The sequence below is a fragment of the Sylvia atricapilla genome, chromosome 9, assembly GCF_009819655.1.
Source record: "Sylvia atricapilla isolate bSylAtr1 chromosome 9, bSylAtr1.pri, whole genome shotgun sequence".
Classification (NCBI taxonomy): domain Eukaryota; kingdom Metazoa; phylum Chordata; class Aves; order Passeriformes; family Sylviidae; genus Sylvia; species Sylvia atricapilla.
The window spans coordinates 13,334,722-13,352,885 of record NC_089148.1 but is presented as its reverse complement, the minus strand read 5'-3'; the positions used below and the strand labels follow the sequence as shown (position 1 = coordinate 13,352,885).

At 45.7% G+C, this 18,164-nt stretch overlaps 1 protein-coding gene across 1 annotated transcript; it reads left to right on the top strand.

The window, feature by feature from the left end:
• Positions 1 to 305: 305 nt before the first annotated feature.
• RAD54L (RAD54 like) lies at positions 306 to 17,969 on the top strand. The gene is made up of 18 exons (XM_066324923.1): positions 306 to 364; positions 478 to 564; positions 1,579 to 1,698; positions 2,428 to 2,488; positions 4,050 to 4,185; positions 4,948 to 5,017; positions 7,034 to 7,322; positions 7,745 to 7,869; positions 9,237 to 9,387; positions 10,528 to 10,654; positions 12,786 to 12,860; positions 13,262 to 13,392; positions 13,492 to 13,602; positions 13,745 to 13,868; positions 14,164 to 14,242; positions 14,339 to 14,518; positions 15,944 to 16,107; positions 17,229 to 17,969. Exons 1-18 carry the CDS (start codon positions 362 to 364, stop codon positions 17,428 to 17,430), a joined length of 2,235 nt encoding a protein of 744 aa, XP_066181020.1. The 5' UTR covers positions 306 to 361; the 3' UTR covers positions 17,431 to 17,969.
• The last annotated feature ends 195 nt before the right edge of the window (positions 17,970 to 18,164 follow it).

Here is an 18,164-nt window from a genome sequence, read left to right as displayed (position 1 = left end):
GAGGGGAACAGACCCGACAGGATCTTTCTTTCGACAGGAAAAAAAAAAATCACTTTTTTTTTCTTTCCCAGTCCCCCTTTGAACACCTCTACTTGACACAGCGAGTCCTGATAAATCTCAAGTCCTTTTATTGCTATATATATATATATATATATATACACATATTAAAAAAAAAAAAAGCAGTGGATTGCGTTTCTCGGCCGTACCCTCCCTCCGCGGAGCCCCGAGCGGGTCGATGCGGCTCGGAGCCGCTCGGCGCTCGCTTGGCCACCCCTGTGGGCGCGGGGCGGAGCCGGCCCGGCGGTTTTCCCGCCAGCGGCGCGCGCGGGTCGTTACCGCGTCCGCGCGCTCCCGTGAGGCGATGGTGGGTGCGGGGGCGGGCACCGGACCGGACCGGACCGGGGGTCTGTGTCTGTATTTGTATTTGTGCTAGGAACCTCCCGACCCCTCACTGTGTGCGTTGTGCCTCTATTCCAGAGGAGGAGCCTGGCCCCCAGCCAGCTGGCCAAGAGGAAGGCGGGCGATGAAGATGACGAGGAGGAGGAGGACTGGCAGCCCCCGACGGTGAGCGAGGGGCCCCAGGACGTGGCCCCGTGTGTGCGTGGTTCCAGGCCCCGTGTGAGCCCGCAGCCACGGGCAGGGGGATCCAAGTCACTCCCCGGTGCCTGAGCCTCCCCATCCTCCGGGCATCGCGTCCCCGGTTTATGCTGCCTTAAAACTTTGTGTCTCGGCATGTGGTCGGTGGAAGAGCTTCATTGTGTACAGATGGTGCTTCGTGGTTATGGAAAAACTTATCCGTGTGAGAGCTTCGAGTGCTGTGTGAAAGGAAAGGTGACTGGGTAACTAGGAATAGGCTGTTCAAGACAGAATGTTGCATATTTTTGTAACAGGACACGGGAGGATCACTTACACCGATTATCTGTAAGAGACAGTAAAGACCTCCTGTAGCCATTCATAATGACACGACTCCTAGCCCTAATCCTAATTTATGATTATGTTCTATGTTATACTAATTGAAGAGTCTCATGTAATATTTTCTGTGTCAAATCCATTTTTCTGTGCCTAGCAAGTAGTTGAAACCATGCCTCGTGCTGAAGAGGACTGTGTTAAATCAGGACGCAGATCAACAACTTATTTATTTTCGTGCTTTTCTAAGTGTTTGAAATACAACATTCAGTGTGAGATCTTTCACCTGCATAACACCAGGTGCCATGAAGCCTCTGGGGACTTTGATGTAGTTTGTTCCATGCTACTGACTCCTCCTTTTCTTAATTCTGCTTTTGTTCTTGAGTGGTGGGACATGACAAATCTTAGCATGGACGAGCCTGCCCTTTTAGAGGTTAGAAAGTGGTAGTTATTTTCTTAACTAGCAGAACATTTTAAGCTTCATATAAATTAAGGTTTAGGGTGCAGTGACCTTGCTGTGTGAGTCCTGTGGCAGCAGGGGCGAGCGATGGCTGTGTGTGCTCAGAGCTGCTTGGGCAATGGTCCGTGCGCTTTGGTGCTTAGTGAGTGTGACTGTGGGGCAGCTCCTGCTGTCCCCAGCTGCCCCTGAGTTATTTATTTTCTGTGTTGCAGGGCAGGAAGAGGCCGAAGGCAGCCGGTGAGACGGCGAGTGGAGAATGCTACAGGTCGCCTTTCCGCAAGCCCATGGCTCAGCTGACCAACAGGCCCCACTGCCTGGACAGCAGTCAGCACGTGAGTGGGGTTGCTGCTGGTACAGCTCACTCAGCAAGGAAGTCCAAGTGCTTCCACGGCCCCGTTTAAACTGAGGTGTTATGGAAGCGCCATGCAGACACAAAGTCTTTTGGAGAGGCTTTTTGCCAGCTCCAGCCCCTTTAATGTTGAAGGAGCTGTGGTGGGAGAACTTGGCCGTAGTGGAAATCCTGAATGAGAGAGTTCTGTGAGGCCCAGGTGAAGGACAGTACCCAGAGATGTGAGCTGCTTTCCACCCAGGTGGGTCAAATGCTGTCTGCCTGCCCAGTTCTCTCTGGGCTTCCACTGCTGGACTAGCTGGGTGCTTGCTGATCCAGCATGGATGTTCCTGCAGGGGTAACCCAGCTCCTTTGCAGGAAATGAGTTGCCTGACTGAATTACCAAGGCAGGGGGAAGCAATAGCTTTTAAAGAAGTGGATAAATCCAGTGGATTTAGGAAGATGGGAGCTATGAAAAATCAATTTAATGTATTAGAAAACCCAAAGGAAAATAGTTTCGAAAGGCAGAAGTGGTGGAGGAAATTGTGCTGAATTGTTACTTTCTTTCTTTTGGATAGTCTTGAAAGTAGTGGGAGTTGAAGGTTGAGTAGATTAAATAGAGGGACTCTGAGTACTTGGCAAAACCGAGTTCTCAAAAAATGTCCTGGACTTGCTTTCTTGAGCAATCTCTGATTTCAGACTTCTGAAATGTGTTTTCTTTCTGAATTCCTAGGAGGCTTTTATCCGCAGTATTTTGTCCAAACCCTTCAAAGTCCCCATTCCAAATTATAAAGGTAAGATGAGGTTTAAGGATTGTCTGTGTTGGCTGACTCGGGTAAAACAGATGATGCTTAGGCCTGTCAAATATATCTGTGGGGATTATTGTTATTTTTTGCACTGATGCATGTGTTCCAGAAATCCTGACTTAATTTTGAAAGAAAAATACTGGCATATTAGCAAAGTCTTCATATTTCTTACTAGTGTTTAGTTTGGATAATCCTAGATTTCAGAATTGGATTTTATAGTCTTACTGCTATGTATTTGATGTAGTGCCAGGAGATTTTACACTGTATCACAAATACAAAAGCAAAATGAATTCCAAGCCACGAAGGTTTATCATTTAAATAATGATGCTAACAGACAGAAGGCTGAAGTGAAAAAGATTGTATGTGCCAGTTTATTTCTACTTGGCTTGGTGTGTTGAGCCTCAAGGTGATCTTGAAAATGAGATCCTTTTGAAGTTCAAAGCCTCAGCTGGTTTGAATCACTGAAACATAAGATCTCAGAAACAAATGGGCCTGTTCATGTCCCCTGCTTCCCCTTCACCCTCCAGCTGAAAAACTCGAATGCAGATCAACCAGTTTCACTCAAACTTTAGTTATAAAAATGTCTGTAAGCAGCCACTGAATATGGAATGACAAGCCCCAAAAGAGTTTGGGAAAGCTCACTTCTAGAGAAGTGGATTTGTCAGGAGACTCAAACAGAACTGTAACTGGGAAAGCGGCTTTCTGTGCCTGTTACCTTGCTCTATTAATTGGGAAAAGTGGCTGTTCCTTGTGCTCTTCCTTTCTTGTTGTGTGTGCATTGCTGCCTCAGCTTGTGATACGCTCCTGCTTTGCAAGGAGCTTTAGTAAACAGCAGACAAATAGACTGAACCTTTTTCAAGAAAAATCAATCCTGGGAGCACAGTTGCCTGAGTTTTGATGGGAAAAGGAATTTTTATGTATGTTCTTGTGTTCATGTCCATTTCAAGACTGAAATCAAAATACAGGACTAGGAAAAGGGTCTCATGTTTGGTTTCTGCTTTTCACAGAAATTGGCTCCAAGGCCAGACATTTACTATTGCTCAGCAGAGAGAAAATAATACCCCAGAGCAGGTAGTGACAGTATGATGCTGGCCGTGCTGCTGTAGAACTTTGTCACTGGTAAAGATCAAATCCTGACCTTGCATCAAAGATATAACTCTGGCTAAGTCTGGGTTAGGTGACCCCAAAAGAGGATTTCACCCAGCATGTTCTAGATGTAGGAGTGTATTTGTTGAGATGTACATTCTAGAATCCTCCTTGGCTTTCAAAAAACTAGAACAAACACCTCGGGTGAGCAGTGCCATTGTTCCATCTTCTCCTCTGTTCCCCCGTTCTGTTTTTTGCTGCTGCAGAGCTTCCCACTGTGTGCTGCCAGAGCGCTGCCAAACAACGGCCTGGCTTAGGTTTGCTGTCTGCACCAGCTGTGTGTGCACTTCACTCCAGCACCCAATTAATTCACTGTTCCTAAGTGCAATCAGGCTCTGCTGTAAGGCTCTGCTGGCTTCCAGGAAGATGCTGTTGTTTGAGATGTGCCTCTGTTTGCTTTCAGGGCCCCTGGGCCTGCGCTCCCTGGGTGTCAAACGGGCAGGACTGAGGGGTCCTCTCCATGACCCATTTGAGGAAGGAGCTCTGGTTCTGTATGAGCCCCCGGTGCTGAGTGCCCATGACCAGCTGAAAATGGACAAGTGAGTCATCACCTGGCATGAATGCTGCAGCTCTGAACTCTTTCTGGGTGTAGGTTTATGTGCTTTTCTCCCAAATGTGTTTGAGCTGGGGTCTGAACATCAAGGGGAGTTTGATTCCAAATATTCTGCCAGGATTGGATCAGGTATGGTTACAATCAAAGAAGGAATGTACCCATGCTGGATTGTTTGTGTTCTTTCACTGACTGTTCTATCTCTCATGCATAAAAAATTTAAACCTGTTGCAGGGAATGAGCATACGCACATGGAGAAGTTGCTTAGAAAATCTCACGGCTTAGTCGTCAGTCAGGAAACATCAGCATCTGATGACAAGCAAAGGGAGATGACTGTCAAATGTTAGGCTGCTTACTGGTTTTTATTCTGAAGTAGTTTCTTTTGTGCTTTGTTATAAAGGCTGTCAACTGGATCTTCATGGACAGAGGGAGGGGTTTCTCTCTCCAGAAATTTAGTTGCGATATTGTTATAGAAACAAGAAAAACAATACTGACTTTTTAACTGTGTCTCTGAACCACATTCTGCCTTTGTTTTAACCACAACCCATATTCATGCTTTCGCAGATGTTTCAGACTGTGGGTAGATCTCTAACTTCATTCTCAAAGCTGAATTAATCCATTTTTCACTTTCTTTTTTGAAGTTGCTTCCCCTGTGAGGGGAGTCCTCAGTATAGCAGTGAGATTTAACAAAACCTAAACATGTGCCAAATTCCTTAATCACACTCTCTTCTTCCTTGCCTGCCTCCTGCAGGGACAAGGCACCTGTCCATGTTGTGGTGGATCCTGTCCTCAGCCGTGTTTTACGACCCCATCAGAGAGAAGTAAGTTTTCCATTGGGACCTGAGGATTTGCTCCATTTCAAAGCTGCATTTCCTCTGCTGGAGTTGTTACAGGTCTGCATAGACCTCACAGACTGACAGTCTAACAGACTCTGAAAAAAGTTTCACAAAAAAATGAAACTTCTTTTTTAAGTATCCTCTGAGAGGCCTGAATGCTGATAATACCCCATCCCTTTTCAAGCAAAGAGTCAGGGCTGAAAGTTCTGCTTTACTTACCTTGAAGTCTGGAGATGTAGCTCTGCAAGGTAGAATTCAGTGTGGAAGGTGATGGGATATAGTTGCAATAAACTATATTGCAGCCTGGTTTGGAGTCAGGAAGAGCAGACTGTCCACCACTGCTTTACTGCTCAGCAGAATTGATTGGATCTGCAGTCCCTGAGCCAGCAAACACTGAAGCTCCAATTTCTTGTTCTGTGTGTTCCAACGAAGTATAGAGTAGGTTCCTACTTCAGTGTGCTTTGTTTGGGGACTGCCCTTGGTAGGTGTGAGCTGTGCCTGACCTATACAGACTTGAAATTTGACAGTGGAGAGACTGCCAAAAATATTTAATGTTGTAAATATGTGCAACATCATAATATGGCAGCAGTGGGTACAACTCTCCAAGTATTTTATGTAGGCTTCTGGACAGATCAAAGTTCATCCCAGATGCAGTATATTATTGTTTAAGCCTGGAGGGAGCACAGATGGAAGCTGTGATTGCTGATCTTGCAGCCTAAGCAGGTCAAGCTGGATGTGTCCTTGCATGGGAGATCTTCAGATAGCTCTGAGAGTGTTGTAGGCTGCTCATGGCTTGTAGTTTTATCTCAGATCTGGTAATGAACCTGTGACCCAGTGTAATGCTCATCTCTGGCTACATAGCTGGAGGCACTCTGGTTTTGGATAAGCTGCTGCCTGCTGGTGCTTTTGTCAAGTAATCAAAGTTATGTTGGTGTCCTCAGCACCTTGGTTTTTGGCAGGTAAATGTCAGTGATGAAGCAATTTCTGCTCTAGGCTGACTAATAAGTCTCTGCCTGCTAAGACTCTTATGCTGCTTTATTCACCCTATGCTCCTACATAGTTGTACAGCTCTGCTCCACCTTTGTTATGACTTTTGCCCAGATGCTGGTTCTGCAGCAAAATGCAGTCTTACAGTTAGTAATGTACTTCATAATTGTTAAACTGGCTTAAAAAAAATTCCATTAGCCTGTTAGTAACAGCCTGAGAAAAAAAGAAAAGGACTTAAAAGTGCAGGTCAAGGTGTTCTATCTTCAAGTCCTAAGTAGTGGAGTAGAGAGAATGAATCCTTGTAGGTGTGTTAAGCTTGTATATTCCCAGCACAATGCCCTGGTTTTCTTTGACTCGCTTATCATCACATGGTACAGGAACATTTTGAAGTTTGTCTCTTCCCCCCCACTTTTATCTGTCTCAGTGATGTGTCAGAGCCTAATGCAGGGCTGAGCTCTTCTCCCACCATGTGACGTGGGTTATAACCTCAGCCCTGTGTCTTCTCTAAAGCTAAATCTGCTTTGGACCTTGAGCCCCCAGGTGAGTCACTGCTTCTAGGCAGAAATGATGAGGGCTGATGATGGTGTTCTGGAAATTATTCGGGCAGCAGAAACAACTCTACTCACTCTGATTTTTTAAAATTACCTGATTTGGTGGTGTTAAGATGATAAACCTCTTTGAAATGATTGATGCTTGTTAGTTCATGGCCAGGCCCTGTCTAATGCAGCCAAGGGTAGAAATTTCTGGGAATTCATGTTAGGAAGCTGGTTAGAATTGTACAAGTAAAATGTAGCAAAATTTTGTGCATGTTGTGAGATACAGTTTTGCTCCAGATGTGGCAGCATTTTATCTGTGCCTCGGGTGATTTCCCTCTGTCTCATTAGAACACTGCATGTCCCCAGGGATGCGTGTGCTACACAGATCTGTTGTGCTATCAGTCCTGTGCGGTGTGGTAATGAAGTTGTCACTCCGCTGACGTTCCCATCCTGCTCTGAGAGAAGGATTTTTTGGCAGGGGGTGAAATTCCTGTGGGACTGTGTGACGAGCCGGCGGATCCCTGGGAGCCACGGCTGTATCATGGCAGACGAAATGGGGCTGGGCAAAACCCTCCAGTGCATCACACTCATGTGGACGCTCCTCCGGCAAAGCCCCGACTGCAAGCCTGAAATCGAGAAAGCCGTGGTGGTGTCTCCCTCCAGCCTGGTGAAAAACTGGTACAATGAAGTAGAGAAATGGCTGGGGGGAAGGATCCAGCCACTGGCCATTGATGGAGGCTCCAAAGACGAGATTGACCGTAAACTAGGTACAGAAATGTTTGCCATATGGGTGTTTGGCTGGTTGGGGTCAAAATCTTGCCTTGGAAGAAAGGGCTGCAGCAACTCATGTGAACATCTCTGAGCAGTCACTGGATCTCTGCAGACTGATGGCTGTCTCTCCACTAATGTGTTTAGATCTGCTCCTTCCATGTTTGATAATAATTGATCTTTTGCCATAATACAGATCTAGTCAGGTGTTAGGATAGTCCCAATGCTCTTATTTTGCTCCAGCCAGAAGGCAGGAAAGGAGGCAGAAGGGACATGGAAATGGGAATGAACAGTTGTGGGAAAAGGAGAGTGGGTGGAAGGGTTTTCCTAAATTTTTAAGACAAATGTTTTGACCGTTTGATCTGTTTTCGATTAGTTTTCCTCATCCCTTTTTTTTTTCCCCCCCCCTTCCCACCTGCAGTTGGCTTTATGAACCAGCGTGGGCTGCGGGTGCCTTCACCCATCCTGATTATCTCCTATGAGACGTTCCGGCTGCACGCCGAGGTGCTGCAGAAGGGCACTGTTGGGCTGGTCATATGTGATGAGGTACAGTGACACCTTTCGGGGGAATCCTTTCCTGGTGCTTTCTCATCATCTGGGTGAAACTGGATCTGCTTTCTTAAAAGGAGAGTGGACAAGGCTTCGCTGTGGACAACACCCATTCTGGTGTTTCAGAGGCTCTAAGTAAGATCAACCATTCTGTGTGAGCCTGAACGGGAGAGGTGTCTTCATGAGACAAGATATGAAGAAAATCCAGTTGGTGGTAATTGCATCCACTTGTAGGTCCCTGATAGGTCCCTACTAGGGCCCCTCTCCATGTACCACAAGGGAGGTCCATGCCTGTCTCTCTTGGTAGTACCCTGGCTTACTGGTTTTCATGCATTAGTGTGTGTCAAGCTCTGCTTTCACATGGCTGAAATTGAGGGGTTTTTTTTTAATTTGTCATTCTCTTATTTGTTGTTGTAGGTAGTGAGAGCCAGAGATTTGCTTTGAAGGACAAAATAAAACAAGTGTCCTCTGCCTCCTTGAACCGATCAGGCTGGGGCCTGGCAGGGGCTGAGGTGTCCTCTGCTGCTGGGTAGAAGGAATTTATTAAATAGAGGTGCCACCCAGTGGTTTGGCTTTGTATTTGCCAGAACAGTGCCGAGAGGGGCTTAAAAAGAGTGTCCTCAGGAGTGTAGCTCCCATAAACCTTTTATCTGCAAGTCTTTTATCTGCAAGTCTATGACTGCCCACACCTCTTAGTGCTCCTGGAATGGGGCCAGCACTTAGGGAGTCTGGGAACACAAGTCCTTGGCCTTGTGGCTTCTATACATTTCCAGTAAATACTCATCTCTGCTGCGTCTGAATTTGTCTCTCATGAAAAGCATCTTATCTCTTGTGCTGTGTCCTACCCAGCACTCAGATGCTAATAAAGTTGCTTTTCCCAGGCAGGAGAAATGTATTCAAATTACCCCTGTAAGAGATGCAGAACCTCTTTTTATTAGGGTGCAAAGGTCTGGCAGTCCTCTGTGTAAGTGGTCTGAGTGGCTTGTGGTCTTGACCTTGAGTGCAGCAGTTTTACTGGTGCAGAGTTCAGTGCTTGGGTTGATACCTGAAAATATTCCCATCTTAGAACAGGAAACGGTTCTTAGAGCTGTACTGTGTATTGGTTGTTATTTTCATGATAGACTTTCTTGCCTGAGTGGAGCTCAGATATTCCTGGTCTGGGAAAGCTTGTTTCCTCATGTAATGACTTCAGGTTTTTCATGAGATCCTTGTCTTTGTAACAAGTGTGTTGCAACACTTACTCCACTACCAGGAATGGGAAAAGTGGGAGATGCCTTTTGTCAGTGCTGATGTGGCTTTCCAAGCTGCTTCCTAACATTTCCACTGGATTTATCAGCCTTATTCCTTTTCTCTGATTTTTACAGGGCCACAGACTGAAAAACTCTGAAAACCAAACTTACCAGGCTCTCAACAGCTTAAACACACCTCGCCGGGTCCTTATCTCGGGCACCCCTATTCAGAATGACCTGCTGGAGTATTTCAGCCTGGTGCACTTTGTCAATTCGGGCATCCTGGGTAAGAGATGGATGCGTGGGAGATGGGAGGGACGGGAAGGTGCTGGCCAGGCTTCCCTCAATGCCAGCAAAAGCAACAACTGGGACGTTGGTGAAAAATCATGTCAGAGGCTTGTAATTGGATGATTTCTTAGGGCTTTTTCCACCTCAAACCATTCTGTGATTCTATGAGACTTAGTCTCTTCCAGTTTGTATAGGTCAGGGTGCTGTGTTCCAGAGGCCATGTTTTCATATGAGCTCTGCTTCAACAAGATTCTGGTGCAAAGTACACCAGTCTAACAGGTGTTTTGGAAGGTGAATCAATTAAAGTAAAATGAATATGTGAAACTGAGTGCTAGCATAAATTACTTCTTTTTTTCATCACCTATGATTGTCTCAGGTTGTTGGGCATCCAGTCCAAAAGGCTTCTCATTAATTCTAGTGCATGCACAACTCTAGTTAAACACAGTGCATCAGATTCTTAGTCTTGCAGGCAGAATTTGGACTTTTTCTGTTCAGCTGTTTTGCCTTCAGGAGTTCTCAAGGAATGCATGGAATGGGGTGGTAGATGGGGTTCTACATCTGCTTTTTCGGTGTAATTCAATTTTGGGTAATTATTACAGGGAGTAGTGGGATTTCATCTCTCCCCCTTGACCTGTACTTTGGGCAAGATTACTCTCTCTGTACTTGCAGTTCGTTCTTTCTGAGATGAGGTTAATGGTGTAACTACTGCAGCAAAGCTGCAAGCACTCAGTAGGCATTTTTCCTACTTTCAGCCTGTGGCCAGTAATAAGCAACTGATTACAGATAATTTTGGAGTAGGCACAGATAATGCCTGGGCTGTTGTTTGCAAGGACAAAATCTGGGAATAAAAGTATAACTGGAATGTGAGCAAAAGCAGTATGTGTGTGACTGTTAAGGTAAAATTCTGTGACCCTTGGCTTTGCACTGTTGCTGGAGTACAAAATGATTACCTGTTGTTCTGATTTGTCTGCCTTGTGTGTGTTTTTGTTGGCTAGAAAAAAGCCCAGTTTTATGGATGCGATGAGGGCTTGTTTTATCTGCTGGACTTGGTGTTTGGGGTGTGGTAAATGGGGCTGTGGGATGCTGATCAAAGGTTCTTTGGTAGTAGTTGTCACCTTTTCACTTCTGCTTTATACAGGAACTGCACAGGAATTTAAAAGACATTTTGAAATGCCCATCTTGAAAGGAAGAGATGCAGATGCAAGTGAAGCTGAGCGACACAAGGGAGAAGAGAGGCTTAAAGAGCTGATCAGTATTGTGAACAGGTGAACTTCATCTCTCTTCTCTTTGCAGAGCTTTTGCTTAAGCCCTTTGCATAAGCCCTGCTATCTTTCCAAATTAGAGTTGTAGCTGTAATGAATTCTCTTGCCTGTTATGTCTGTTCAGCAAGTGATTGTGCAAATATTTATTGCCTAAGAAATCCACAGAGCATGGAGCTTTAGTCTGATAAATGGAACTGACATGGCACAGTCAGTTGCAGTCACCCCCAAGCAGTACTCTCAGGTACGGAATTATTATTTGACTCCTATGTTTCTGTTTTCTCCTGGGATCTGGATAATTAGGCAGCATCCTTTTATTATGTTATCTACAAATGTGGGTTGGATCAGACTTGAGATCCATCCACTTGAGATGTTTAGGAGCAGGAGTATAAGGAATGTCACTCAATTCTGCTGTTGATTGCCCAAGTCACAGAAGAGTCCAGCTCACATTTCCACAGGCTCTGTAGGGCTGATAGGACACACTACAAGTGCCAGAAATGGGACTTCTGATCCCCAAGATGCATGTCTGTGATGTGAAGTGCTGTCTTATTTATCTTTGGTTGATTTGTGGTACTTGTTTAAACCTGTTTTTTCTTCATGAATACAGCCAATATATCCACATCTACTGGCAATTGCTTGGCTCTCTAAGAACTTCCTAGAAAAGACTCTTGAATTCTCAGCATTGCTGGTGTGTTCAGGTTTTTTTTCTGTTTTTTTTTTTTTTTTTTTTTTTATTGTTTGTGGGTTTTGTTTGATGTTTTTTGGTTGCTTGGTTTGTTTTGGTTTTTTAATCTGATCTTTTGCAGCCATCACAAATACAATCCTGCAGTTCACAGTCATGGTAAATTAGATTTCACACTAAGTAGAGTCACTCCATAGAGACAGTCCTGACCTTGACTCGGATCAGCTTGCAGAAGCCTAAGGAAAAGGAAAGGTTAGGAGGAGAAAAGCTTATTCCTTCTTGAGGTGCATTTATTTATTTTTATAGTTGATGAAAAATGGATGTAAAGGTGTGTTCAGGAATGCCTGGCTGTGTTGAGGTCTGTGTCCTTTCCTTTGTTGTGCAACAGTCATGATACACAAATAGGGAAGACAAAGCACAAAAGTAGTAACAGATGAGTCTGTTGAATTTTGGCAGGAATTGCAAACGGGACAGTGATGCAAAGACATATGGAATCACAGAAGCAAGCCTGGAAGGGCCCTGGAGAAGGCATCTAATCAGTCTTGCTGTCCTAAGATAGAAGGTGTTAGACCTAAACCAGCTCTTAACCCCCACCCAGCACTGAAGACCTTGCAATTTTCCTAGGACACCTTTTCCAGGGCACTGCTGTCTCTGCAGTTAGAAAATGCTCTTAATGTGTAACATAAATCTTCCTTACTGGAGTTTAAGCCTATTACTTTTCATCCTGCTGCTTATAGGTTCGGAGACCAGATTATTCCTTTATTTACCAGCCTTTGACTGATTTTGGGGTTGTCATATATCCCTGCTGTCTTTTTTCTATAGGTTTTGTAACATTTTTGATGCTTCCTGGCAGAACTGGGTTTCTGCACCTCTTGCTCTGGTTGCTCAGCTCAGCACTTTTTCTAGTCCATTCCACCTATTCTAAACTGTGGCAAAACTGCTCCATGGGGCATTTCCAAAGACTAAAGGATATGTCCTTTGCTGAATCTTGGGCCAGGCCATGAGCCCATCTCGGGTGAGGATGGCTACTGAGTTATTAAATGGGTGTTGCCTGCCTGTGGTGGCTGACCCCTGTACATGTTTGCTGTCTGTGCTGCTGGTCTGTTGTAGCTCAAACTGCAAATGCTGTTGGTAGTCTGAGGAAGAGCAGAGTTTCTCTTGTGACTGAACTCTCTCTGTGTAGCTGGAATCATGTCTGATCCCTCCAAGTGTCATGAACCACATGGGAAGCTTCACAAAGACAGTGGCATATATGGGGCTCTGTAATATGGCTCCATGTGGATTGTGGGTGTCTGGTCTCTGCCTTATGTTGGACTATCGTAGACCTTTGGACAGAAAATATCAAAGGGACTGTGTGTTGACCACATGAAGAACAATAGTGATAAAACAGAGTTTTATCAGTGGAAGTGATCCAAGAGTCATCCAAGCATCTGATCTTAATTTCTCTCCCTGCAGGTGTTTAATTCGGAGAACTTCAGACATCCTGTCCAAATACCTGCCAGTGAAGATTGAACAGGTGGTCTGCTGCAGGTACCAAAAAGCATCTGCTGTGTCTGGGAAATAGTGGAAGCAACAGGAAGGACAGAAAAATTGCAATAAACCATTTAATTCTTGTGGTGATTGCTTCCCTCTAGGAATGAGGTTGTAGCCAATGACAGTATGTTGCTTTTTCCTCGTGAGGCCACAACCCCAACCAGATAGCTGGTGAGCTCTGGGCAGCTGTGTAGAGCAGAGCCCTGGGCTGTGCAGTCTCTGCAAGTTTCTCTTCCAGCTCTGGAAGACAGCAGTACTCTACCAGCAGCCTTGGGGGCAGTTCTAGGCTGTCTCTGCTGTAGCTAGAAAAACTGAGCTGAAAGGAATACTCTCTGTAGATGGAGCAGGGCTTTTGCTGGACTGCAGGCTGGGATTGCAGAGCTCTTGTTCTGTTTCAGACTGACACCTCTGCAGACTGAGCTGTATAAGAACTTCCTGAAGCAAGCCAAGCCAGTGGAGGAGCTGAAAGAGGGCAAAATCAGTGTGTCTTCTCTCTCTTCCATCACATCCTTGAAGAAGCTCTGTAATCGTGAGTTGTTCACATGGGTTTGGGTTCTGCGCTGTTGGTGGAGCTTTTTTGGGTCTCCCTTGTGCAGTCCAAAGTCTCTGAGCTCTGATTATTCTCCAGATCCTGCTCTTATCTATGATAAGTGTGTGGAAGAGGAAGAAGGATTTATAGGAGCCCTGGGCTTGTTCCCTTCTGGCTACAGCACCAAATCTCTGGAGCCCCAGCTTTCAGGTATGGTGGAACTCAGCAGTACAGATGTTCTGCCTAACACTGGCAACTATGAGACTGTATTTAGCATCTTACCAAGTGCCCCTCCAGGGTGTGGAATTTGGGAATTCTGCTCCAGCTTTTTCTTTCTTTCCTTTTTATCCAGGAAAGATGCTGGTTTTGGATTACATCCTTGCTGTTACCAAAAGCACCAGTAATGACAAGGTGGTTTTAGTGTCTAACTACACTCAGACATTGGATCTATTTGAAAAGCTCTGCAGGAACAGAAGGTTTGTCTTTAAATTTCAATGGTTTAATCCTGCTAGACTGTACTTGTTGCCTATGCTGTAAAAGAACTGGCTATTTCTACACTTTCTGTCAGCAGAAACTTACGATTTGTCTTTTAGTTCAGGTGCTCCTGAGTTGGAATTACTGTAGCTTGTGCTTTGTCTGCTGGCATCACTTAGCAAAACATCTTTGGCCCTCTGCTAACATTTCTAAAGCCCCATTCTGTTGTTACAAGGCTGATGGGGACAGATTTTTCTCTGAGGTAGGATGCTCTAAAGATGGTGCTGTGTGTCCCAGGTATTTGTATGTCCGGCTGGACGGCACCATGTCCATTAAAAAGAGAGCAAAGATCGTGGAGCGATTCAACAGCCCCTCGGTGAGTGGAACCTGCCAGACGTGAGCAGCTTCCCTGGCAGCTCTGAGTCAAAGCATGGCTGCCTCTGTAGTCTAATCCAAGCCTGCCTTTTTCCAGAGCCCTGAGTTCATCTTCATGCTAAGCAGCAAAGCAGGTGGCTGTGGTTTGAACCTGATTGGGGCCAACAGGCTGGTGATGTTTGACCCTGACTGGAACCCGGCCAACGACGAGCAGGCCATGGCTCGTGTGTGGCGGGACGGCCAGAAGAAGATGTGCTACATCTACCGACTGCTCTCGGTGAGGAAACTGCTCTCTCCTCCTCAGCATGGAGCTCTGGGTGCCAGCCCAGACTGCAGCTGCTGTGACTGGGGCCAGAAGGGAAAGAACTCTTCTGTGTTGGTGACCAGAATTGATTGGAACTTAGTTGCTTCCTACCCTTAGATGTGTTGCCATGGAAAACCATGAAGGTTCTAGCTGGAGGGTCATTACTGCAGCCTTTGGTTTCTAGCAGTGGCTGGCTTCTGAGAAATAGAAACAACTGTGGCTTTGCAGATAAGATGTTCCTTTGAAGTCATTTAGGCATCTGACTTCTTTAGTTTCATGGGGTGTCTGTGCAGAAATTGCTGTTTTTCAGTCATGCTGCAGTCTGTTTTAGTTGGGTGTACGTGTACTTTAGAAACAGCAAGTATGTTCCTGGAATTACCAGCAGCATTTGGGATGGAGCTGCCAGTGAGCAGATGGGATAGCTGCTCTGTAGAGGAAAACCATGAAGGAGACTGCTCTTTTCAGGCTAATCTAACACTTTGTCCAGCAATTCCAGTAGTGATTATGGCTTAGAAGTATCTCCTCTGCCCTTATTCTCTCATTAGTTCAGACTGTGGATTTTTTTGTTTTGGTCCAGGGGGAAAGTTGTGGGATTTTTTTTGTGTGTGAGGTTTTGTTTGGGTTTTTTTTTGTGTAAGCTTAGGTTTCTTGGTCAACTATTATTTTTACTTTCAGAAAACAGACATTCTTTGCCCATCTTTTCTTAATGGAATTCCTCTGACCTTGCTGCACTTGGAGGCAGGGAGCTATGCCAGCCTGTGGAGCTTCTTTTGCTTTTAGAAATAGAAAGTCAGTCTGCAAATCATGACTAATCACCTCCCTCCTTGGTATTACATTTGTTTGCAAAACAGACATTTTGCTCTTAGATTTTTGCCTTAGAAATACAGCATGCTGGGCTTTCTGCACATCTGTTCTGGAAGCAGACATCTCCCTCCAGGCAGGATGTGATTGATCTGTGTGTGGGTGAACCAGAAAATAGTGCTAATGCTCGTGTCACCCAGGGCTAGACCTTGTTGCTGCTTCTTGGGGAGATTGTGGTTGGGATTTTTTTGTCAGGGAGCAGCTGTAGCTGCTCAGCTCCTTTCCCTTCCTTCTTTTCAGCACAACCTGGTGCAGTGTGTGAGCTTTAGCCATGAATGGCAGTTCCACCTCTTCCTCATCCATGTCTCCACTGGACCCACTCCTGCAGCCACAGGGAAAGACAAGCAGAGTTGGGTTAGATCTGCAACAAAACACACTTGGTTGGAGTGCAGCTACTAAAACTTGCCTGTCACCTGTACTGGCGAGGCACTGAGTGGTCCTGACAGTTTAGTGCCATTTGATCTGTGATACTTTCCTTATGTAGAGCTCCTTTAACACCAATGTTCCAACTGTGCTTCATCTCTGACCTGCCTATAGACGGGGACCATAGAGGAGAAGATATTCCAGCGCCAGACTCACAAGAAAGCCCTGAGCAGCTGCGTGGTGGATGAAGAGCAGGATGTGGAAAGGCATTTCTCACTTGGGGAGCTGAAGGAGCTCTTCACGTTGAATGAGAGCACCACCAGTGACACCCATGACAAGTGAGTATTCTGAATGACTCAGGGCTGGGATAGCAAAAGTTTGGTCGTGTAATTCAGGGGTCTTCCAGGCAGCAGGAGCAAGTGCAGAGAGTGAGCCTCAAGTGTTTCTGCTTCTGAAGCTGTTAACCATCTAGACATGAGCACTTCCTTACTGTCCTCCCTTTTTGTTGTCTCGAAAAGCTATGCTTGTTGGACAAGTGAGCAAACTATCTTGTAGCTGCCTGTTTTGGAGACTGAAATACTGCAGTTAATGAAAGAGAAAAACTGATCAGAGCTGTTAAAATTGGTGGAGCCTAACTTGGTCCTTTCTTACTGCTCCCTTCCTGGTGAACAAATGCTGAATTGCTTCCATACTGTGGCTTCTCCATTGGCTAAGAATTCATGAAGCCTGCCCAAGTGCTGTTCTGGCAACTAAAAGAATGCTCTTCTCCATCGTCTGCCCTTCTCCCCCAACCCAGAGACCTGTGGTATTATAGGCATCAGAAAGAGGACAGGGAGTGCAGGAAAAATGCTCCACTGTGAAAATTAAGACTCTTAATTCAGGCAAGAAGTGAAGAGGATTAATTTTAAGCTGCATCAAAGCTTAGCTCAGGGTAGGTATCCATTCTGCATGGCAACAGCCCTTCCTGGCCTGGCTGCTGCTGCTCTTTGTCTCCTGAAGTGACAGCTCAGTGGGGCATCTCCAAAACAGCCTGAGCACAACCTGGTGGCTGTGGTGGGAGCCAGGATGGAGTGTTTTGGAGCCTGCTGTGCTCTTTGAATTTAGGAGTCCTGATGCAATACTAATAAGGTGTTAGCAGCAGTCACTTGAGATCCGCCTTAAGCAACATCCCACACCTTTCAAGAGAAACTCCTCTTGAACTTCCTCTGCATCTTGTTGGACCATTCCCAAATGGTTAAACACGAAGAGGGACTGCCATTGAAAACAACCCCCAAGTTTCCAAAATGTGTGTCACTCATTACCTGTCACACACACCAGAGGGTAGTTGTGTTTAAATGAAATGCAGTAGTAATTCAGAAACTGAAACTCCAGCTCAAGGGGGGGTTAATCCAGACGTTACTGGGCTGCAGGTTTAAACAGCAGAGGAGCCTTGCAGTGACTTGCAGTGGCCTCGTTGCAGGATCAAGTGTCCCCGCTGTGTGAACGGGCACCAGGTGCGGCCCCCTCCCGACGGCGCCGACTGCACATCGGACCTGTCGCAGTGGCACCATTGCGCGGACAAGCGGCGGCTGCAGGACTCGGTGCTCAAGGCGGCCTGGGACGCTGCTGTCACCTTCACTTTCTACCAGCACTCCCATGAGGAGCAGCGAGGCATTCCCTAACAGGTTACTGTCCCCTGTGGGGGCAAGGGCAGGCTCTGTGGCAGCCTGCCCCACTTGTATTCCTTTCAAGGAAAGGGGAAGTGGGTGGCTGTGCCTTAGCAGAACAGTGTGGCTCTGGACTGGCTGGAAGGCCCTTGGCAGTGTTCTGGCTGCTGCTGCTGCAAGGAGTCCTTGGCTTTTTCTCTGCCATTGTATTGTGTGCCTGAAAAACAGCCCCTTGGGAACTGGGTATAACAGGACCTTGCATGCTTGATTAGATTTAGCACTGGTTCTCTTGCCTTTGGTGTCTGCCTTCTACTCAGCCAGGTTTTGTCTTCAGGTTTAAGTTGAACCAGGAGTTTTATAGCACTTGATGTGCAGTCAGGTTTTTGTCTTTGACAGCTCTGGCTTACAGCTGCTGATCAAAACTTGGAGGATCCATTTTTGCTGTGAAATGTGAACATTGCTGATTACTCAGGAACAAGAGAATTTTGTACGGGGGAAAAAATTTTAGCTCATATGTTGAACATCTGGCCTGAAAGATCATGCAAGCAGTAGGAAATCAGGCTCTCTTCCAGTAACCCCATTTCTAAAACCACTTGCTTTGTTATGGGCAGGATCCCCATATTTAGCAGTGTTTTAATGAGATCACATTACATGCCAGTACTAAAATTCACTTTGGTAGTTATGAGTCTTAATTTTATTATAAAAATGTTACAAAATAACAAATTATTCAAACCTCTGTAAAATGACTG

Bases quoted from the DNA above. Each gene is read 5' to 3' on its own strand.
- RAD54L (XM_066324923.1), top strand. The intron at 7,870-9,236 runs GTACAGTGACAC...TGATTTTTACAG, and splicing joins GGCTGGTCATATGTGATGAG to GGCCACAGACTGAAAAACTC. The intron at 16,108-17,228 runs GTGAGTATTCTG...GCCTCGTTGCAG, and splicing joins ACCAGTGACACCCATGACAA to GATCAAGTGTCCCCGCTGTG.